Source organism: Pseudoliparis swirei, chromosome 2 (genome assembly GCF_029220125.1).
Source record: "Pseudoliparis swirei isolate HS2019 ecotype Mariana Trench chromosome 2, NWPU_hadal_v1, whole genome shotgun sequence".
Classification (NCBI taxonomy): Eukaryota; Metazoa; Chordata; class Actinopteri; order Perciformes; family Liparidae; genus Pseudoliparis; species Pseudoliparis swirei.
In genome coordinates, this window is record NC_079389.1 from 22713404 (window position 1) to 22737387 (window position 23984).

The window sequence follows — 23984 nt, forward strand, 5'->3', positions numbered from 1 at the left end:
GCTTCCCACCGGCAAACAATGTTGTACTTGGAATGAAATTACTGCCAGAGTAAAAGACACAGAGGTAAACAACTTTAAAAAGGAGGCAATACCTGACATTTGCAGCTAAAAAAATATTAATATATATTTGCTATGTGCATGTGAGCATTTACATGACAGCTGATAACGTGTTCCCGGAAGCGAAGCACCCATCCTCCGGTTCCTCTTCCAGGTAAACACCGTTAGCTCTAGTTAGTACCGTTAGCTACATTGTTGTACTGAATTTACTGCCACAGGGTAAAAGACACAGATGTAAACACATTTCAATAGAGGCAATATCCATAATTCAGAGCTAAAAAAATAAATATAAAATTAGCTGTGTTTATGTCGGTGCATGTGAGCATAAACATAATAACGATTAAGTGTTCCGAGAAGCGTAGCACGCAACCTCCGGTTCCTCTTCCAGGTAAACTCTGTTAGCTCTAGTTAGTACCGTTAGCTACGTTAGCACCTTAGCTGGCTTGGCTGGTGCTGTGTTGAGAGGCAAATGATCTTTTCTGATAACATATCCAGTTTGAAGCTGTTGGAAGTCAAGCCATTTTACAACGGAGAATTAATCAATATATTCACTTTTATTATTAAATTATACATCTATACAATAGATCCTTAATAAAACTGCAGCTATACAAATCATTAAGAAGACGTAACCACGTGTTAAAACCCATTGCAATATAACCAAAGCACTCTTGAGAGGTATGTTATTCATTCACTGATAACTGGAGATCTGCAGACTATCACATCTTGAGACTTAAATAACAAGGACATGCACAGATGGGGCCCCAGATGATCTTTTGACTGTGCCACCACCTCGGGTCGCTTTCAGTCACGTGACCTCTAGCCAGACGGAGGCGGCGATGCTTCATCGAGTCTATTTTCTCATCCATCGGTGCATCGAGCCAAAAATTGTGGAGAAAAAATATAAACCGACGGAAAAATATCTTCACAATTGTTGGATCGCTTTCCTTAGAATTTTTTTTTCTCCGTACAGACATTTATGATCCCGAGCAATGACTTCATTCATTCATGACAGGACACACACCCCCGAGCCTCGGATTCAGCTCCAACCCTTTTATGCTCGGCTCAAACTGACGAGGAGCAGCTGCAGCCAACGAGCTCGTTTAGAGATTTTAGCTAACGTCGCTTTTCTGCTCGCAGGTCAAACTTTAGTATTTTTAGCCTCACTAGTTGGTAAAGATCTAAAAGAAAAAGAAGAAGAAGAGCTAAATCTTCATTTTGCATCCATGCTTTAATTTCTGTTCTCTGGTGTTTAATGCGCATTGCGGGCTCACCGCACTACGAGGTTTAGCTCTGGACGTTCAGCCTTGTTTTGGGTGATGTTTTTCTTCCTCTTCTAAGGAATCAACCAGTGTACGATGTATATAAAAAGGTATTCTGCTCGAAATATGTAGAAAACTCCACGTATCCCTGTAGTCCAGATAATAAACAAATAACATTACGGCCAGGTGGCCTTTTTTTCTTGCATCTGCAAAAAGCTTTAAAGCGCTGGCGCTCAATCACGGACGCACTACAACCCTTCTGTAGCGGGGGGGGGGGGGGGGGGCTGTCATGGCGTCGAGCACACCAGCCTCAAACAGCGGCACGGAGTCACTCAGAGTACCGTGAAGGTCGCGGCCCCGGAGCCAACTGCAGCTGTGCTGGGCTGTAGTTCCATCCCACCGAAAATCTGGTTCGACTGACCTTCCTGCGAGTACTCGGCGCTCGCTGTGAACGCCGCGCGTTTGCCAAAGAACGCCAACGCCACGCCCGAGAGCTGCTTCACGGCCAGGTTTAATACCACTGTCGGGTTTTTCAGCCTGAAGATATTTTGACTCGTGTGTACGTCCTCTTTGCATTTACGTGCATGTGATAGTCCTCTCCGTTCTCCGTTAGCTAGTTCATTTTCTGCTACTTTCGCCATCCGATGTACATCATTGCTTTTGGAATTCTTACATGTGCAACGTGTAAGGTAAAAAATAAAGAAAAGTAAAACCATGAAGTCAACTAATGTGATTTAAAAAAATGCTTATATGCGTCAACGTCTTGTGCTGCCCGAGGTATTTACCGCCGACCCCGGAAAAGGTCCTTTAATACCACTTGATCCCCCGGAGGTCACGGCGAGGTCACCGGAGCTGTCCGGTCTGCCCGGCGTCCAACGTGAAGACGAGGGCGAGGAAGGAGAGCTTGTCGATAATGCTCTCGTTGTTTGTCGTGTGGATTAAATCCAAAGTGGCAGGAAAAAAAAGAAGTAAACTCAAAGGTGGCTCATGTAAATTATTATATTATAAGAGTTATAGTGGCAGCCCCCTGCTGTTATGTTAATATCACATTCAGGTCGTGTGAACCCAGTGGTGGAGGATCCTACATGTTGCACCTTTTCTTCTTCTTTTTTTTTTTGCACAGTAATATCAATTATTAATAATAATAATAATAAATAAATGAGGTCTGAATGGTGTGCTATGCTTTTTTTTTTTATGGGGATAAACTTATGGGGGAAAAATCCCCCTGAAACACTTGAAGGTGGATCCGGTTGACAAGAAGATTACAGGATTTTAGGTTTCTGTGCTACTTCAAAAAACGGGGAAAGAAACTCGAGGGTCAGCTAGCTGGTGGGGCGGGAAACTCAAACTATAGAGAAGGTTTCAAACATAATGACACCGTGAAGCTCCTCTTGTGGAAATGAGATTGCTTTTCCAGCAAATCGCATGAATAACTTCTAAAAATGTTCAAATAAAAACTTGTATGCAAATTAGGCACTCATACAGTATATAGGCAGTGTTGTCCCCGACCACCCCATCCCCATCTCTCTTCTTCTAGAACATTCACCACCACTGGGAACAAAAAAACAAAGACAGCAGCTAACGCATATCTTACAGGCCTGGCCTACTTTTCCCGACTCGCCGAGTACAATTTAGTGAGTCCCGCCGCAGTGAAGACGCATCGCGCATTTGAAGGGGGGGGGGGGAGGGGAGGAAGGAGGGGTTGTAACACAAAAGTTGTGCGCATTCAGGATGGACAGCAGCTGTCGCTCGTCGCACCTCCGGGTGCCCCCCTCGTCCTCCCCACCTTCTTGCTTTACAATGTTTGCAACGCCACAGCGGCTTGAATGTTTCGGACAGTTTCACCAACATCGAATACCGGAGCCGGTTTCAGGCGGCAGTGTTCCCGGGAGACTCTCCTCCGGGCCACGTGTTTTTGTCAGAACAGAAAAAAGAAAAGGATCCTGCAGCGGCGCGTCCAGCTGTGAGTCCTTCAAGTCCTTCAGAGGTCAGTAGGTCCGCGGCTCTCCGGTGCCACAGGGTCAGATGTAGAACTCCTTCGTGTTCTCCCTGACCGGGTTGTGGAGGTGCAGCTCTGTCCGGTAGTCCGTGTACGTGCCGAGTCGGTTCTCCTCTTTGACACCGCCGCCGTCCCGCTGCGCCCGCCGGTGCTGGTAGAGGAGGCGGCTTATCACGGCCAGGGCGCACGCGGCGATGAAGACCACCGCCGTGACCACGCCTTGAAGAACACAGCAGAGAAGAGACGAGGCTCAGAGGACGGCGCCTCACACGAGACATTCAGGAGCTCCGGTTGGCATCACGGACACGAGAATACCCAACAGGATAACCCGTCCTACATCCAAACGTTAAAGTTCTGCTTCCAGAAAAGAAAGTCTGCAATTTGAATATATTTGGAATACCTCCTCTACCCCCTGAACCCCTCTACCTCCTCTACCTCCTGAACCCCTCTACCCCCTGAACCCCTCTACCTCCTCTACCTCCTGAACCCCTCTACCCCCTGAACCCTTCTACCTCCTCTACCCCCTGAACCCTTCTACCTCTCTACCCCCTGAACCCCTCTACCTCATGAACCTCTCTATCCCCTGAACCCTTCTACCTCCTCTACCCCCTGAACCCCTCTACCTCTCTACCCCCTGAACCCTTCTACCTCCTCTACCCCCTGTACCTCTCTACCCCCTGAACCCCTCTACCTCATGAACCTCTCTATCCCCTGAACCCTTCTACCTCCTCTACCCCATGAACCCTAATACCTCCTCTACCCCCTAAACCCTTCTACCTCCTCTACCCCCTGAACCCTTCTACCTCCTCTACTCCCTGTACCTCCTCTACCCCCTGAACCCCTCTACCTCCTCTACCCCCTGAACCCTTCTGCCTCCTCTACACCCTGAACCACTCTCTCATGAACCTCTCTACCCCCTTAACCCTTCTACCTCCTCTACTCCCTGTACCTCCTCTACCCCCTGAACCCCTCTACCCCTCTACCTCCTCTACCCCCTGAACCCTTCTACCTCCTCTACCCCCTGAACCACTCTCTCATGAACCTCTCTACCCCCTTAACCCTTCTACCTCCTCTATCCCCTGAACCCTTCTACCTCCTCTATCCCCTGAACCCTTCTACCTCCTCTACCCCCTGAACCCTTCTACCTCCTCTACCCCCTGAACCCTTCTACCTCCTCTACCCCCTGAACCACTCTCTCATGAACCTCTCTACCCCCTTAACCCTTCTACCTCCTCTATCCCCTGAACCCTTCTACCTCCTCTATCCCCTGAACCCTTCTACCTCATCTACCCCCTGAACCCTTCTACCTCCTCTACCCCCTGAACCCTTCTACCTCCTCTATCCCCTGAACCCTTCTACCTCCTCTACCCCCTGAACCCTTCTACCTCCTCTATCCCCTGAACCCTTCTACCTCCTCTACCCCCTGAACCACTCTCTCATGAACCTCTCTACCCCCTTAACCCTTCTACCTCCTCTATCCCCTGAACCCTTCTACCTCCTCTATCCCCTGAACCCTTCTACCTCCTCTACCCCCTGAACCCTTCTACCTCCTCTACCCCCTGAACCCTTCTACCTCCTCTATCCCCTGAACCCTTCTACCTCCTCTACCCCCTGAACCCCTCTACCTCCTCTACCCCCTGTACTCATTGTACCCCCCGTGTATTTTACCAACATGTTAAACTAATCCTGAAAAGAGACACAAAATACAAAGCAACGTTTTCCCGTTCAGAAAGAACGAAGTAATCCTCAAACATCCTCGTCACCATTATCAACATAATCATCATCACTATCACCATCATCATCATCGTCATCATCGTCGGAGTCAATTAAAATTCAAAACAAAGCTGAGTAATGAAAATAAACCCGAGCTAAATCGGGGGTTATCGAGAGGAGCGAGATGGAGGGAACCGTCGTGACTCGTCGCCAAGGAAAGAGGAACCGACCTGCGATCACAGCCAAGTCCTTCTGGGCGGCGCCGTGCTGATCCTCGTCCTTATTGGCCGTCACGGTTTGATCTGGAGGAGCAGAGGAGGACAAAGAAACCGGCGTTAACGTGGACCCTCGTCTGTTTTCCACACAGGGTTCATGAACATGGTGACCGATGGGGTCATCCACGTGGTGACCAATGGGGTCATCCACACGGTGACCAATGGGTCATCCACACGGTGACCAATGGGTTCATCCACATGGTGACCAATGGGGTCATCCACGTGGTGACCAATGGGGTCATCCACACGGTGACCAATGGGTCATCCACATGGTGACCAATGGGGTCATCCACACGGTGACCAATGGGTTCATCCACACGGTGACCAATGGGGTCATCCACACAGTGACCAATGGGGTCATCCACACGGTGACCAATGGGGTCATCCACATGGTGACCAATGGGGTCATCCACACGGTGACCAATGGGTCATCCACATGGTGACCAATGGGGTCATCCACACAGTGACCAATGGGGTCATCCACACGGTGACCAATGGGTCATCCACACGGTGACCAATGGGGTCATCCACACGGTGACCAATGGGTCATCCACACGGTGACCAATGGGGTCATCCACACGGTGACCAATGGGGTCATCCACACAGTGACCAATGGGTCATCAACATGGTGACCAATGGGGTCATCCACACGGTGACCAATGGGGTCATCCACACGGTGACCAATGGGGTCATCCACACAGTGACCAATGGGTCATCAACATGGTGACCAATGGGGTCATCCACACGGTGACCAATGGGTCATCCACACAGTGACCAATGGGGTCATCCACACGGTGACCAATGGGGTCATCCACATGGTGAGCAATGGGGTCATTCACATGGTGACCAATGAGTGTCCAGGACTTTAAACCAAATTTCAATGACAAAAGATTTTGTGAAATCTCGGTGTAAATAAAAAAAAGTGAGAAGATGTCGTATTTAAACTAACAATAATAATTCGATGCCGAGCGAGGACCGAAGCCGGCGTCTGCTTCTTGCTGCCAAAAAAAAAGCATTTAAAAATATTTGTTTTGTTTATCTCTAAATGAGAGAATCTCATCAATCTGGAGCCTCCACAGACGAGAGGATGAGGAGGGCGTCTGACGAAGGTGTTCACGTATATATTTATCTATGCACTGTGAGCTGTCAGGTCTTTCCTCATCAAGTCCAATGAAGGAGGAGACCGTCTCCAGCAGGACCAGACGAAGTGGACCGCAATACTTTGGACCATGTGATATTTCACTTATTCATTTTTAATAAATTTGCAAAAATGTCTACATGTCTGTTTTTTCTGTCCAGATGGGTTACTGAGTGAACATTCATGAGAAATAAAATGAACTTTTTTGATTTTAGCAAATGGCTGCAATGAAACAAAGAGTGAACATTTTAAGGGTCTGAATACTCTCCGTGTTTTTTAACGATCTCAAACAAAAAACTGTAAAATGTAGAAATAAAATAAAATAAATAAAACGCACGAAGAGCGACGGGTGAAAGAACCGCTGTGACAGGTCAGACTGAGAGCTGTGATCTGATTGGCTCGTCTCCAACAGAAGTTCCCGGAGTGAGAGCAGAACTCTTTCTGAGGGTTCTGGCTTGTTTTTCATAAACTGGGTCATTTCATCGCCAGGAGGGCATCTTCATCACCGCGGTCAGATCGTGAGGAGGAAGAGACAAACGGCAACAACTAGGGCATGGAGCGTGTGTGTGTGGGGGGGGGGGGGGGAGGGCGGTTCTGATCCGGTCCATCCAGTAATCCCGTCGATCCGGCATTATCAATAAACCTGATTATCCTCTAACGGCTGTATCCTGTCCGTGGGTCGGAGGCTGATCCCAGCTGAGGCCGGGGGTCTGATTCTCTGAGGAGATGACGAGCCACAACGCCTCACGCACAGGGACACACACACACACACACACTCACCCACACACACACCCTCGGCCTGTGGGGACGCTACAAGATGGCGCCGTGCCAACGGCTGCCTGTCGCAGTAGCTGCCCATATGCTTTTTATTTTATTGTCTTTTTTTCCACTTTTCCTCTCTTTTTCTTTTCCTTTTCTTTCACGTTGGTCTAAGTTACGGTCGGACAATGGACAGTTAGTACTTTTTTCGCAACTTTTCCCGTGGCTTTTGTTCACTTTGTCGTTTGTATCGGAGGGCCACAACAAACAATGACGGGGACCGTTGTTTACTCGCGCGCTCAGCTGATCGCTGTGCAGGCCGCAGCTTCTGCCTGGAGACAGACCTGTGATCCCGGTGGAGCGACGGAGAAGGGCTCGCGGCTGCAGGGCGGGGCCAAGCGGAGGGCTAAAACGAGGAGATACAAACCCTCGGTACCGTCGATCATAACGGGGAACGTGAGGTCTTTGGCAAATAAGACAGATGAGCTCGGCGCGCTGGTAATGACTGAGAGGATCTTCCGTGAGAGCAGTCTCTTGTGTTTCACTGAGACGTGGCTGCACGCGGATTACCCGGATCACAGCGCGTCTTTGCCCGGCTTCAGGACTGTTCGGGCTGACAGAGACGCTACACTGAGCGGTAAGAAGAGGGGGGGCGGGATCGCTGTTTATGTGAATGAACGGTGGTGCCATCCGGACCATGTGTGCGTGAAGGGGCGCTTCTGTAGCCCGAACATTGAACTGTTGGCCGTGGGGATGCGCCCGTACTATTTGCCGAGGGAGTTCACGTCCGCCATTGTGGTTGTCGTGTACGTGCCGCCATCAGCTGACGCTGAGGAAGCTGTGGACACCATCCACTCCACTGTGTCTGCTCTGCTGAATCATCAGCCTGGAGCATTCATGGCCATCACTGGTGACTTCAACCACACCACATTGGATAAAGCTCTGCCAACCTTCCATCAATATATAGACTGCCCAACAAGGAACAATAACACATTACATTACATTACATGTCATTTAGCAGACGCTTTTATCCAAAGCGACTTCCAATAAGTGCATTTCAACCTAGAGTATAAACCAAGAACAACAAGAACACAGGAAGCAACACTTCCTTAACTCAGTCGAACCACAAAAGCACCACAACAAGTGGCATCCCAGTGCCACACTCTGGACTTGCTGTATGCTAATACTAAGGACGCATACAGCGCCACTGCCCTTCCCCCCCTCGGCAGGTCTGATCATGACCTGGTCCGGCTGACTCCCAGGTATGTTCCTCTGGTGAAGAGGCTGTGACCACCAGGACTGTGAGGAGGTGGTCTCTGGAGGCTAACGACGCTCTACAGGACTGCTTCGAGTCAACGGACTGGGATGCGCTGTGTGGACCGCACGGGGAGGACATCAACAGGATGACCGACTGCATCACGGAATACATCAAGTTCTGTGAACACACCACCATCCCATCACGGACTGTGCGCTGCTTCCCCAACAACAAGCCCTGGATCACCAGGGACCTGAAGGCGCTTCTTAACATGAAGAAAGCTGCTTTCAGGTCTGGAGACAGGGATGAGCTGAGGAGAGCCCAGCGCAACCTGAAGGTGAAGCTCAGGGAGGGCAAGGACTCCTACAGGAGGAAGCTGGAGGCCAAACTCCAGCTGAACAACACAAGGTAGGTGTGGTCTGGGATGAAGCAGATAACTGGCTTCAAGGTGGGAGGGAGACAGCCAGGGGGCTCCCTGGAGAGGGCCAACCAGCTCAACTGTTTTTTCAATAGGTTCAGTTCACAGCCCTCTCCTGTCTCCTCCACACATCACACCTCCCAAACACCTCCCCCTCTGTCCCCCATGCTGAGCTGCACATCCACCGAGCCCTCAATAACAATGGGCTCCTCCACCCTCCCCCCTCTCTCTGTGACGACTGACCAGGTGAAACTACTCCAGCGCAGAGCTGAAGGTCCTGATGGCATCAGCCCCAGGGTCCTAAAGACCTGCCCACCCAGCTGTCTGGTGTCCTGCAGCGCCTCTTCAACCTCAGCCTGAGGCTGGGGGAAGTCCCGGTGCTGTGGAAGACGTCGTGCCTGGTCCCCGTCCCAAAGAAGTCAACACCATCTGGCCTCAACGACTACCGACCGGTCGCCCTCACCTCCCATGTGATGAAGGTGCTGGAGAGGCTGGTCTTGGCCCACCTCCGGCCGCAGGTGAAATCGTCGCTGGACCCTCTGCAATTTGCTTACCAGCCTCATGTGGGAGTGGACGACGCCATCATCTACCTGCTGCAACGAGCTCAGTCGCACCTGGATGGAACCGGTGTCTCTGTGAGAGTCACTTTCTTTGACTTCTCCAGTGCATTTAACACCATCCAGCCACTGCTGCTGAGTGAGAAGCTGCGGGTGGTCGGTGTGGACGCGTCCACCATCTCCTGGATCACTGACTACCTCACAGGCCACAGTTTGTCAGAATGGGCCGTGTGCTGTCTGGAGGTCAGTGATGCTGGAGCCCCACAGGGAACTGTTCTGTCTCCCTTCCTCTTCACCCTGTACACCAGTGACTTCCAGTACAACACGGAGTCATGCCATCTGCAGAAGTACTCTGATGACTCTGCAGTGGTCGGGTGTATTAGGGATGGACGGGAGGAGGAGGACAGGGCAGTGGTGAGCGACTTTGTAAAGTGGGCCGATGAGAACCACCTGCGGCTGAACGTGGCCAAGACCAGAGAGATGGTGGTGGACTTCAGGAGGAAGGCGACAGCTCCTCCACCTCTGAGTGTCCTGGGAGTGGACGTGGACATGGTGGAGGCGGACAAGTACCTGGGCGTCTCCATCGACAGCCGACTGAACTGGAAGGCCAACATCAACGCTGTGTACAGGAAGGGGAGGAGTTGACTCTTTTTCCTGAGAAAGCTTCGATCCTTCAACGTGTGCAGCAAGATGCTGGAGTTATTCTACCAGTCGGTTGTGGCCAGTGTGCTGCACTTTGCCATTGTCTGCTGGGGGAGCAGCATCGGAGCCGGTGACACCAGCCGTCTAACAGACTGGTTAGGAAGGCTGGCTCCATCATCGGCTGCCAGCTGGAGCACCTGGAACAGGTGGTGGAGAGGAGGACGTTGAAGAAACTTGTGTCCATATTGGACAACCCGGACCACCCGGACCACCCGGACCACCCTCTCCACCACCTCCTACAGGGACAGAGGAGGTCTTTCTCCAGACGTCTCCTCACGCTCCGCTGCCACAAGGACAGATACAGGAGAACATTCCTGCCGACGGCTATGAGGCTCTACAACAGATCACCTCTTGCCAGATCCCAGTGCAAGAACTGTAATAATAACTTCATATTTACACTATGTTGATCTGCACTTCACACATTTCATTTTCATTTACACTACACACATACACACACTTTGCATTTTGCACACTCTGTCTATATTTAATATTTGTATATTTAATTTAATTTTACACTGCAGTCATTAGTATTGTATTGTGTATGCATATATGTTGTATATATATACATATATATTTTCTTTTATATTTTACTTTGTATACTTTGCACAGTCATTGTATTATATTTGTTTGTGTGTGTGTATATAAATACATATATGTTTCATTTTATATACATATATATACTTCATTTTGTATTTTATATTTTACTTGTATACATCTATATCTTTCATCCCTGTTTTTTATATTTTATATTATATTCTCGTGTGTTTAGTTTATTGGTGCTGCTACTGTGACGACAAATTTCCCCTTGGGGATTAATAAAGTATATATATATCTATCTATCTATCTACACACACACACACACACACACACGGGAATGGAACCCTAGGCCTGTGGGGACGCTATCAGCCTTTTTGGCTTTTTTTTTCTGGCTTTTTTTTCTTTTTCTAAATTTTATTATAAGACAAAAGACAATACATAGACATAACACATAGAGGACAATAAACAATGAAGACGACAAAACAATGGACATAACATCATAAAGTCTGAGTATTTGTGACAAAAAAAAACAAAAACAAAAAAAAACATAATAATAATAATTAGAAGGAGAAGAAGAAAGAAAGACAGATGCATGTGTACATGTGTATATGTGTGTGCGTGTGCATTATGAATTAACTAATAAATAAGAGGAGTGGTGTCATGTTTGTAAAAATATAGTGAATGATGACCAGATGTCGTGGTGTTCTGTTGTATTGTAAATGATAGATGAGGTGAGTTGTTCCATTGAAATATATTCTGACATTAAATTTTTCCAGTGTGAGATATGTGTGTTATTCCTTGATTTCCAGTTCACGAGGATTGTTTTCTTGGCGATAGTTAGGGCCACGAGAAGTATTTTGCAGTTTGTTTTGCTCAGGTTTATAGATGAGATGTCTCCCAGTAAACAGTGTGATGGGGATAACGGGATGAGGCAGCCCAGGAAAACAGACAATGACTCAGATATTTGTTTCCAAAAGTGTTGAACTGGTGTGCAGTGCCAGGTGGCGTGAATGTAACTATCCTGAGTATTTTGCATGCAATGTGGACAGATGTCTGTAGTGAAAATTATTTTAAACATTTTGTGCCCAGTGTAGTGAATTCTGTGAAGTATTTTATATTGTATTCATTGTAAATTTTTATTTTGGTCATAAAATATATATTAGTACAGATTTTGGTCCAGAAGTCGGCATCAGGAGTGATAGCTAAGTCAAATTCCCATTTTATTATTGGTATGGTTATTATTTCAGAGTGTGATATTATGCTACATATCTTTGAGATTAATTTATTTGAGGAGGTGATATTAATTAACTGTGAGGTTGAGGGAGGTAATTCCAAATGGCCTTTGTGGCTTCTAATGAAGTCAATAATCTTTTCTTCCTCATCAGATAGAATCGTAGATGAAGAGGCTGAACCAGGATGCTTCTTTATATGTCTGGACATCAACTAATTGATTAATTGATTCATTGATTATTTTGGGAACTTTTGGCTTTTTTATCTCACTTGCAGAAAACAAAACAAAAAGATCGACATTTCAACAACCACGAAGTGTGAGTGTGTGTGTGAGACTGTGTGCATGTGTGTGAGTGTGAGAGTATACGTGTTTATGTGTGTGTGTTTGTGAGACTGTGTGCATGTGTGTGAGTGTGAATGTGTGTGTATGCATTTGTGTGTCAGTGTGTGTGTGAGTGTAAATGAATGTGAATGTGTTTGAGTGTGTGTCTGTGTGTATGTGTGAGTGTGTGAGTGAGAATGTGTGTGTGTGAGCGTATGTTTGTGTGTCGGTGTGTGCGTGTGTGTGCATATGTGTCTGAGTGTGTGGGTGTGTGTGTGTGTGCTCTGACCGTGCAGTGTGTGAGGTGTGTCTGTGTGTGTGTGTGTGCGTGTGTGTGCTCTGACCGTGCAGTGTGTGTGAGGTGTGTCTGTGTGTGTGTGTGTGTGTGTGTGTGTGTGTGTGTGTGCTCTGACCGTGCAGTGTGTGTGAGGTGGACTCCGCCAGCGCTCCGCAGTTGGACTGGACCAGCGGCCCCCTCACGGTGACCAATGGGCTTCCTCGGTTGGCGAGCGCCGCCTTCAGCGGGGCGACGTGGTTGAACTGCAGCGCGGAGAGGCAGCCCACGAAGCCCCGCCCCCCGGCACCCGCCGCCTCGCCGTCCAGCTGCTCCTTCCCCGCTGAGGAGAGAGAGCACGCCGTGAGACACGGTCACGGGGGCCGCCGATTGGCCGAGAGGAGGAGGAGGACTTACTGGTGACTTTCCCCAACGTCAGGGACCTGATTGAGATAAACTCCGCCTCCGACGACAGCGAGTACTTCCTGTGGACGTCCTGGTCGATCTGGTGGAGAAATTAAACGTCTCTCTATGGCTTCGTGACACCCGAACCCCCCCACGAGAGCTCGGAAGTGGTTTAGACCGTCTAAAAAAATGTTTTATGAGAAATTTAAAAAATAATAATCATTTGCGCCAGGCTTCATTAAAAAAATAAAAAATAAAAAAATACAATATTAATAATAATTTGCGCCAGGCTCCATAAAAGAAATTATAACAATAAAAAACAACATTGTTATAATAATAATAATTTGCACCAGGCTCCATAAAAAAATATATAACAATAACAAAATAAAAATAATAATGATTTATGCCAGGCTACATATAAAAACAAAACAATAACAAAATAGAATAATACTAATTTTCGCCACGCTTGCTTAAAAAAATATTAACAGTAAAAAATTAAATTATAATAATAGTTTGCAGCAGGCTCCATAAAAAAAAACTGAATAAAAAATAAAAAATAATAATTTGTTTTCTGTGAGCTCTGAATTATTCGGGCATGCGGTTAATTAAAAAGTTTGTAACGGTGCGGTGACAGAAAAAGATTCTTAAAACCAGATGTTGCTTATATATATAAATGCATATATAATATGTGTATATATGTGGGTCACCGTACTTGCACGTAGAGGTTCTTCCCCACCCGGTGGATTCTGACCCGGTGCAGCCGCCCGTCCGCCAGGTTGGCGCCGCCGGGGCTGAAGACGTCGGGGCGCCGGTCGGCCTGCAGCTGGTACCGGATCTGAAGACTCCCTGAGACAGAGCACACGGCTGAGCCGGGAGAACCCAGGAGAACCGCTCCTCCTGAACCACGCGGCAGAACCACTGCGTCCCAGAAGGAAAAACCACCGACGCCCTCAGATGTTCACCTTTCCCGACGGTTCTCGAACGCATCGCGCGGGATGAATATTTCATTAAAAATACGAGTTTTTCTTCTTCTACTCGTCTCGTTTTTAAAATCTCCCTCGTTCACTTTGAGCCAGATTCTGTCAAAAAAGATAAAAGTCTGAGCCGGGAAGGAGAGGAGGAGAGGAGGAGGAGGAGAGGGGAGAGGAGAGGAGGAGGAGGAGAGGAGGAGAATAGGAGAATAGGAGGAGGAGGAGAGGAGAAGGAGGAGGAGAGGGGAGAGGAGGAGCAGGAGAGGAGGAGGAGAGGAGATGAGGAGAGGAGAGGAGGAAAGGGGAGAGGAGAGGAGGAGGAGAGGAGATGAGGAGAGGAGTAGAGGAGAGGAGGAGGAGGAAAGGGGAGAGGAGATGAGGAGAGGAGATGAGGAGAGGAGGCCGGAGAAGAGGAGGAGGAGGAGAGGAGAGGAGATGAGTAGAGGAGGAGGAGAGGAGATGAGGAGGAGAGGAGAGGAGATGAGTAGAGGAGGAGAGGAGGAGGAGAGGGGAGAGGAGATGAGGAGGAGAGGGGAGGAGGAGAGGAGAGGGGAGGAGGAAAGGGGAGAGGAGATGAGTAGAGGAGGAGAGGAGATGAGGAGAGGGGAGGAGGAGGAGAGGGGAGGAGGAGGAGAGGAGGAGGAAAGGGGAGAGGAGATGAGTAGAGGAGGAGAGGAGGAGAGGAGAGGAGGAGGAGAGGGGAGAGGAGGAGGAGAGGGGAGAGGAGGAGGAGAGGAGATGAGGAGGAGAGGAGGAGAGGAGAAGAGGAGGAGGAGGAGGAGAGGAGATGAGGAGAGGAGGAGGAGAGGAGAGGAGGAGGAGAGGAGATGAGGAGAGGAGGAGGAGAGGAGATGAGGAAAGGGGAGAGGAGGACGACCTGCCGTGTGACTGTGGAGCTGATCTGGTAACCATGGTGACGTATTGTGTCAGAGGTTTCACTTAAAGCAGCTGATGACAGTGATAATTAATAATTAATAATAATAATGATGATGACGAGACGCGCCCTCTGGACCCTCCGGCTCTCCGGCCACTTCATCAGCTCGGTCGAGACGGAGGCCTCCGATTGGTCGATCACCGGTCAGCAGAGACAATGATTTCATTCCACACACAAAAAAGCATTACAGGAGGAGGAGAGGAGGAGGAGGAGAGGAGGAAGAAGAGAGGAGGAAGAGAGGAGGAGGGAGAGGAGAAGGGGAAGAGAAAGAGTAGATTAGGGAGAGGAGAGGGGAAAGAGAAAGAGTAGAGGAGGAGAGGAAGAGGGAGAGGAGGAGAAGAGGAGGACGAGAGGAGGAGAGATGAGAAGGAGAGGAGGAGGAAGAGGAGGAAGAGGAGGAGGAGCCCCCTAGAGGCCCGTGAGTCATTAATGAGTAAAGAAAATATTATTATCCTGGTTTAATAATAAGAGATATTAGCCTTGGACACACACACACACACAGACACAAACACTCAAACACACACACAGACACACAAACTCACACACACACAAACACACACACACTCACACACACACACAGACACACAAACTCACACACACACAAACACACACAGACACACTCACACTCACACACACACTCACCAGGCATGAGAATATCTCACCTTTCGGCGAAATTCGCCGTTTTGAAACCAAAATAGGTGACTTACGTGAATCGTGTAGACCCGAAGAGTTTTTGTTTTGGGGTAGGGGTTCAATTGGCCGGCCGGCGTTTATGAGATTGGAGTGGGACACGGAGAAAATGTGGAGTGGTGCTCTTCGCAATAAAACATCTTTGATGGGACGTGTCGCGTCTTGGCCAATCAGCGTCAAGATGTCTTCAGCGTTTGGTGGTTTAGGTTAGCTTGAATGTTAGTCCGCTACATCTGCTGCTGTCACGCTGCACGGTGTAGCGATGCTAACGAAGTACCCGTACGTTAAGAGCGATGTGATTTAGCATATTTTTAGTCTCGATACTTCATTAAAAGAGCGATCAGAGCGCACGCGCTGCTCCGTGTCGAGCTGTCTGCGCACACTGCGCAGGGCTAACAGAGAGGGGCGTTAAGTGGCGGAATTGTCGGCTTTAAAAATAAAAATAAAAAAAGATGCCAGAAGTGAAATGTTTAACCCTTGTGTTGCCTTAGGGTCATTTTGACCCGAATCAATATTACACCCCCTGCCTTAGGATTAATTTGACCCCATTCAATGTTTAATGTCGGTGTTCTTTCGGTAGTCAACAAACAAACATAAAGTGCCTCACACTTAAACTTGGAAAACAATATTAATTCTAATAATTTTCTGGAGGTTTTAATTGCTGGCGTCAAATTGAACCCAAAGGGTAAAATATGTTAGTAAATATAAAGGTAACAGGAGGGTGAAACATTGAATCGGGTCAAAATGACCCAAAGGCGGGGGGAGGGTGTAATATTGATTCGGGTCAAAATGACCCTAAGGCAACACAAGGGTTAAGTTCAGTCTGTAAAGTTGTGTAACTCTACAGCTGCTCATCCTGATGAACTCTGTATCATCTGGTCAGATACAGACTAACGGCCTCATAGTGTATAATCAATGCTATGATGGCTCCATGTAGTTTCATTAATATCTTGTAGGCTAATACTAATATTACTGCCATTTGTTAAGTGTTGAAAAAGTTGGTAAAAAGTGAACCATACAGATATTTTATTTATTACTATTATAGATAAATATACCAGCATCGTTTTTATGGTATTGTATCAGTATCATGATATTTATGGCAGGTATGGTATAGAAGATCGTGACAACCAGGTAGAGGCAGAACAGACTCGAGGAACAGACTCAAGGAACAGACTCAAGGACCAGACTCAAGGAACAGACTCATGGAACAGACTCATGGAACAGACTCGAGGAACAGACTCGAGGAACAGACTCATGGAACAGACTCATGGAACAGACTCGAGGAACAGACTCGAGGAACAGACTCGAGGAACAGACTCAAGGAACAGACTCAAGGAACAGACTCAAGGAACAGACTCAAGGAACAGACTCAAGGAACAGACTCAAGGAACAGACTCAAGGAACAGACTCATGGAACAGACTCAAGGAACAGACTCAAGGAACAGACTCAAGGAACAGACTCAAGGAACAGACTCATGGAACAGACTCAAGGAACAGACTCAAGGACCAGACTCAAGGAACAGACTCATGGAACAGACTCGAGGAACAGACTCAAGGAACAGACTCAAGGACCAGACTCAAGGAACAGACTCATGGAACAGACTCAAGGAACAGACTCAAGGAACAGACTCATGGAACAGACTCAAGGAACAGACTCATGGAACAGACTCAAGGAACAGACTCAAGGAACAGACTCATGGAACAGACTCAAGGAACAGACTCAAGGAACAGACTCAAGGAACAGACTCATGGAACAGACTCAAGGAACAGACTCAAGGAACAGACTCATGGAACAGACTCAAGGAACAGACTCAAGGAACAGACTCGAGGAACAGACTCGAGGAACAGACTCGAGGAACAGACTCGAGGAACAGACTCAAGGAACAGACTCAAGGACCAGACTCAAGGAACAGACTCATGGAACAGACTCAAGGAACAGACTCAAGGAACAGACTCATGGAACAGACTCAAGGAACAGACTCAAGGAACAGACTCAAGGAACAGACTCATGGAACAGACTCGAGGAACAGACTCAAGGAACAGACTCAAGGAACAGACTCATGGAACAGACTCGAGGAACAGACTCGAGGAACAGACTCGAGGAACAGACTCAAGGAACAGACTCATGGAACAGACTCAAGGAACAGACTCAAGGAACAGACTCAAGGAACAGACTCAAGGAACAGACTCGAGGAACAGACTCATGGAACAGACTCGAGGAACAGACTCAAGGAACAGACTCAAGGAACAGACTCAAGGAACAGACTCGAGGAACAGACTCGAGGAACAGACTCGAGGAACAGACTCAAGGAACAGACTCAAGGAACAGACTCATGGAACAGACTCGAGGAACAGACTCAAGGAACAGACTCAAGGAACAGACTCAAGGAACAGACTCAAGGAACAGACTCATGGAACAGACTCGAGGAACAGACTCAAGGAACAGACTCGAGGAACAGACTCATGGAACAGACTCATGGAACAGACTCGAGGAACAGACTCGAGGAACAGACTCAAGGAACAGACTCGAGGAACAGACTCATGGAACAGACTCAAGGAACAGACTCAAGGAACAGACTCGAGGAACAGACTCATGGAACAGACTCAAGGAACAGACTCGAGGAACAGACTCAAGGAACAGACTCATGGAACAGACTCGAGGAACAGACTCAAGGAACAGACTCGAGGAACAGACTCATGGAACAGACTCGAGGAACAGACTCGAGGAACAGACTCGAGGAACAGACTCGAGGAACAGACTCATGGAACAGACTCGAGGAACAGACTCGAGGAACAGACTCATGGAACAGACTCAAGGAACAGACTCGAGGAACAGACTCAAGGAACAGACTCGAGGAACAGACTCATGGAACAGACTCAAGGAACAGACTCATGGAACAGACTCAAGGAACAGACTCATGGAACAGACTCAAGGAACAGACTCAAGGAACAGACTCAAGGAACAGACTCGAGGAACAGACTCATGGAACAGACTCGAGGAACAGACTCGAGGAACAGACTCGAGGAACAGACTCAAGGAACAGACTCGAGGAACAGACTCAAGGAACAGACTCGAGGAACAGACTCATGGAACAGACTCGAGGAACAGACTCGAGGAACAGACTCATGGAACAGACTCGAGGAACAGACTCATGGAACAGACTCAAGGAACAGACTCATGGAACAGACTCAAGGAACAGACTCATGGAACAGACTCATGGAACAGACTCATGGAACAGACTCGAGGAACAGACTCGAGGAACAGACTCGAGGAACAGACTCGAGGAACAGACTCGAGGAACAGACTCGAGGAACAGACTCATGGAACAGACTCATGGAACAGACTCATGGAACAGACTCGAGGAACAGACTCGAGGAACAGACTCGAGGAACAGACTCGAGGAACAGACTCGAGGAACAGACTCGAGGAACAGACTCATGGAACAGACTCGAGGAACAGACTCGAGGAACAGACTCGAGGAACAGACTCAAGGAACAGACTCGAGGAACAGACTCATGGAACAGACTCGAGGAACAGACTCATGGAACAGACTCAAGGAACAGACTCATGGAACAGACTCGAGGAACCGACTCGAGGAACAGACTCAAGGAACCGACTCGAGGAACAGACTCGAGGAACAGACTCGTGGAACAGACTCGAGGAACAGACTCGTGGAACAGACTCGAGGAACAGACTCGAGGAACAGACTCGAGGAACAGACTCGAGGAACAGACTCGAGGAACAGACTCGAGGAACAGACTCGAGGAACAGACTCATGGAACAGACTCGAGGAACAGACTCATGGAACAGACTCAAGGAACAGACTCATGGAACAGACTCGAGGAACCGACTCGAGGAACAGACTCGAGGAACCGACTCGAGGAACAGACTCGAGGAACAGACTCGAGGAACAGACTCGTGGAACAGACTCGAGGAACAGACTCGTGGAACAGACTCGAGGAACAGACTCGAGGAACAGACTCGAGGAACAGACTCGAGGAACAGACTCGAGGAACCGACTCGAGGAACCGACTCGAGGAACAGACTCGAGGAACAGACTCGTGGAACAGACTCGAGGAACAGACTCGTGGCTCAGCAGAGCACAAGACTTGAAGACTTGTTCACGCCAACAACAAAAGGAAGTCGGTTCATGAATGACCATATTATACACAATATTACTTTTATTATAGGGCCCGATCACCAGAATGGAGGACCTACAGACAGGGATGGATTAACAAACGGGCCTACCGGGCCTGGGCCTCCGCGCGTGACGTCGCTGTTATTAACTTTGTATTGATATGAATATGATGATATTAATATGATGATATGACACGATGTGCCGTCACCGGTATATGCTGGGCTTAAGTCATTCATGTCAGTAACAGGGCCCCAATAGTCCTACTCAGGGATGGATTACCGAACGAGCCTACCGGCACCAGGGGCCCATGAGCTCAGGGGGCCCCTAAGCCAGAGCCTTTGCGTGAAGTCTCTGTTATTAACTTTGTATTGATATGATACGATCCGTAGTTCCATACGGACTGTTTTGTTAGCGATGTGTTTTTTGCGGGGGCCTTGACACATCCAGGCCCAGGGGCCCGTGGTTTCTTAATCCGTCCATGCCTACAGATTATCATACAATGTCCAACATCGATGTTCGTGGAAGTCACCAGCACCCACACCCCCCCCCCCGCGCGCCTATCCTTCTCACCTTTTTCACTCCTGACCCGTTTTCATGCCTGCTCACACACACACACACACTCACATTCACACACACACACACTCACACACACACACACACACACACACTCACACTCACACACACTCTCACTCTCCCCACCGGCTGCCATAGATAACTACATGTCAGCGCTGTGAGTTACTGTGCAGCTTTATTCTGGCCAACATGTGTGTGAGTGTGTGAGGTTGAGTGTTTGTGTGTTTACGTGTGAGTGTGTGTGAGCACGAGTGTGTGTCTCTATCTGTGTGTGTTTGTCTGTGTGTGTGTGTGTTTGTCTGTGTGTAAGTGTGTGTTTGAGTGTGTGTCTCTGTCTGTGTGTGTTTGTCTGTGTGTAAGTGTGTGTTTGAGTGTGTGTCTCTGTGTGTGTGTAAGTGTGTGTTTGAGTGTGTGTCTCTGTGTGTGTGTGTGTGTTTGTCTGTGTGTAAGTGTGTGTTTGAGTGTGTGTCTCTGTGTGTGTGTGTGTGTCTCTGTGTGTGTGTAAGTGTGTGTTTGAGTGTGTGTCTCTGTGTGTGTGTGTGTGTTTGTCTGTGTGTAAGTGTGTGTTTGAGTGTGTGTCTGTGTGTGTGTGTGAGTGTGTGTCTCTGTGTGTGTGTGTGTGTGTAAGTTTGTGTTTGAGTGTGTGTCTCTGTCTGTGTGTGTGTGTGTTTGTCTGTGTGTAAGTGTGTGTTTGAGTGTGTGTCTCTGTCTGTGTGTGTTTGTCTGTGTGTAAGTGTGTGTTTGAGTGTGTGTCTCTGTGTGTGTGTGTGTGTTTGTCTGTGTGTAAGTGTGTGTTTGAGTGTGTGTCTCTGTCTGTGTGTGTTTGTCTGTGTGTAAGTGTGTGTTTGAGTGTGTGTCTCTGTGTGTGTGTTTGTCTGTGTGTAAGTGTGTGTTTGAGTGTGTGTCTCTGTGTGTGTGTTTGTCTGTGTGTAAGTGTGTGTTTGAGTGTGTGTCTCTGTGTGTGTGTGTGTACCGTTGTTGGCCAGCAGGACGGCGATGTAGAGCTGGCTGAAGCTGCTCCCGCTGAGCAGCATGGCCGGCCTCCTCTTCGTCACAAAGCTGAAGGTCACGTCCTCTCCGGCCCGCCGGCCGCCGCCCGCCGGCTGAGGGCGCTGCATCACGGAGAACGGCTCCTGGAAGGAGTACGTCACCGAGGAGTCGGCATCAAAGGACACCGACACCTCTGAGGAGAGAAGAGAGGAGAAGGAGGAGGAGGAGGAGGAGGAGGAGTAGAAGTGGAACAAGAAGAAGTAGAAGTAGAAGAGGTACAAGAAGAAGAAGAAGAAGAAGAAGAAGGAGAATTAGAAGAAGAAGAAGGAGAAGAAGAAGAAGAAGAAGAAGGAGAGGGTTGTCAGATTAAAGATGGATCTTTCTGCCTCCAGATATAAAATAAATCAACACGACTTCATCAAAAGTGAAAAAGTATTTAGTGCCAGCGGGTAGAGCAGCTGAAGGAAGGGCTCTCCTCCTGGGGCTGTGTGTGTGTGTGTGTGTGTGTGTGTGTGTGTGTGTGTGTGTGTGTGTGTGAGAGAGAGTGTGTGTGTGTGTGTGTGTGTGTAGGTACTGTATATTTACCGCGATCCGTCTTCAGAACATTATCTTTTCTGTAACGCAAAACTCGGCTGAGAGAAATGATGAAACCTTGTAGCTCCGCCCATAAAGCTACTTCATGGTCTGTAGACTCTAAATGACCATAAAGTATAAATGATGACATCATGCTGTATAGAAGAAGACTTGAAACTAGAGACTGAGACATAAACTCATGTTTACAATGTTTACTGAGGGAATACATCAAGAGAGAAGTAGAGTCACTATATAGACTTCTATACAACCAGAGGAGCCCCCTGGTGGTCAGGAGAGAGAATGCAGCTTTATCACATGAAGCATAGACTTCTATACAACCAGATGAGTCGCCCCCTGGTGGTCAGGAGGCAGAATGCAGCTTTAACACATGAAGCATATACTTCTATACAACCAGAGGAGTCGCCCCGTGGTGGTCAGTAGAGAGAATGCAGCTTTAACACATGAAGCATAGACTTCTATACAACCACAGGAATCGCCCCCTGGTGGCTGAATTCATTTTCAGACTTGGAGTTTCAGCTAGTATATAATATATAATAATCTTGTGGCAGCTGCTTTACATCATTACCAGGTAACTGATATGTTTATCTCCCTTTTAAAGTGAAGCACTTTCATAGCGCCTTCATCCTTCATCCTTCACACGTCTGAAAGCATTTATTTATTTACAGCTGCATTTTTACGCCTGAAAAGCTCAACAACGTCCATAGAAACACAGACACAAGGGGAGTCTGCGCCCTGCAGGTCGTCTGAGAGGTGCCGCCGCCACACAGCGACCTCCACGCTGCCGTAAAGCAGAGATCTCTCCGAGCAGCCGTCGGATGAGCGGCTCCTCGGCTTCTTCACAATCAACACGCCGAGCAAGAGGAACCTGAAGGCCTCACGACTACCTCTCCGTCTGCGGCGCCTGCTGCTCTTGGCGGAGGCCTCGGCCGCGCTCGTCGGGGATCATTTGGTCTAATGCATTTTAAATGTTCCTGGGAGTCTGGAGCCAGGACAAGTATTAATTGCCTCTGGCGTCGCTTGCCTTTTTTTTATTTTTATCGAACGCCGGCCCCGCAAACGGGATAACCTTGGGAAATAAATCGATTATTTATTCGCCGTAATCTTGAGTTAACCCTTTTTTAATCACATTTCTCGGCCGTCGATCGGGGGGGTGTGGGTGGGGGGGTCTCACCTTGGTTACAGGTGGTCCCGCCGTAGGCCGACTGGGAGCAGTCGCACACGTAGCCGTTGCTCTTCTCCACGCACCGCCCCCGGTTGTGGCACAGGCTGGTGGAGCCGGTGCAGTAGCCGGGGCAGCCGGGGGTCACGCCCGGCGTCACCTTGGCGCGCTCCTCTAGGTCAAAGTGGACGCCGTTGACGGTCAGCGTCCGGATGCAGCCCAGGAAGCCTCTCTGCTGGGACGCCGTTCCTCCTGCGGGGGGGTAAGGGAGGCGGAGGACAGCGGTGCTCAGATGCATCTTCGATGGAGGAACATCCTGACGGTCACGGTCGTTACGGCTCTGAAAGCTTCTGTTATTGCGGTGACTGTTTCCCGTAAGCCTTTATTTTGTAAGGGCCTTTGTATGTTTTGGGACCTTTTATTTTGAAGCTCTTCCAGCGAGAACCGGTAGTCGATGTAAATCTCGTAACATGACTTTGCCAAAAATACATTAGTTGACGGTGTAGTGATGAAAAAGGTGTTTTTCTTACTCTATGAGCCGCTGAGCACCGAGCGGGAACGAGGTACTCTGTGTTTTATTTGTGTGTTGACTTGTGTAGTGACTTTATTCTTTAATTAACTTGTAAAATGTATTGTGATAAGATGCTAATGCTAGATGTTCGCTAGATTTTAGTATATATGTCGATAAGAAAGTGAAAATGTTGTGATTTATGTCCACATGATTATGAATGTCATCTCATTCATGTTTACAGCTCGTTTCTGTTTCATTTGTTGCTTTTGCGGTGATTTCCGTAAATTAAATAGAAAACGACAAACTCTTAGATTCAAGGCTCAGGGTTGAACACGAATCCAGGAAATTCTGGAAACATCAGTACGCTTCACTATTGTCCGTTACAACCGGATGGGTCTGATTGTCGTCTCACAGCGGGGGGTCCGCATGTTACTGGAGGTAAGGTCAAGCAGGAGAGGCGTGTCTCTTGGGACGGCCTCTCAGCTTTCTTTCTCCCGGCGTCGTACATGCTCGCGACATCGCG

General features: G+C 48.4%; 1 protein-coding gene across 2 annotated transcripts in view; it reads right to left on the reverse strand.

The window, feature by feature from the left end:
* Positions 1 to 592: 592 nt before the first annotated feature.
* The window catches only part of cntnap5a (contactin associated protein family member 5a), a 110610-nt gene continuing 87218 nt past the window's right edge, over positions 593 to 23984 (reverse strand). Inside the window, exons 18-24 of one of the 2 annotated variants that reach the window (XM_056426110.1) lie at positions 22963 to 23202; positions 21181 to 21390; positions 13613 to 13746; positions 12913 to 13000; positions 12635 to 12838; positions 5259 to 5330; positions 593 to 3534 (exon numbers count right to left, since the gene is read on the reverse strand). In XM_056426110.1, coding sequence (XP_056282085.1) covers positions 3338 to 3534; positions 5259 to 5330; positions 12635 to 12838; positions 12913 to 13000; positions 13613 to 13746; positions 21181 to 21390; positions 22963 to 23202 — 1145 coding nt within the window. In that variant the 3' untranslated portion in view covers positions 593 to 3337. The remainder of the gene's footprint in view (positions 3535 to 5258; positions 5331 to 12634; positions 12839 to 12912; positions 13001 to 13612; positions 13747 to 21180; positions 21391 to 22962; positions 23203 to 23984) is intronic. The other variant, XR_008833159.1, reaches the window with a different exon arrangement.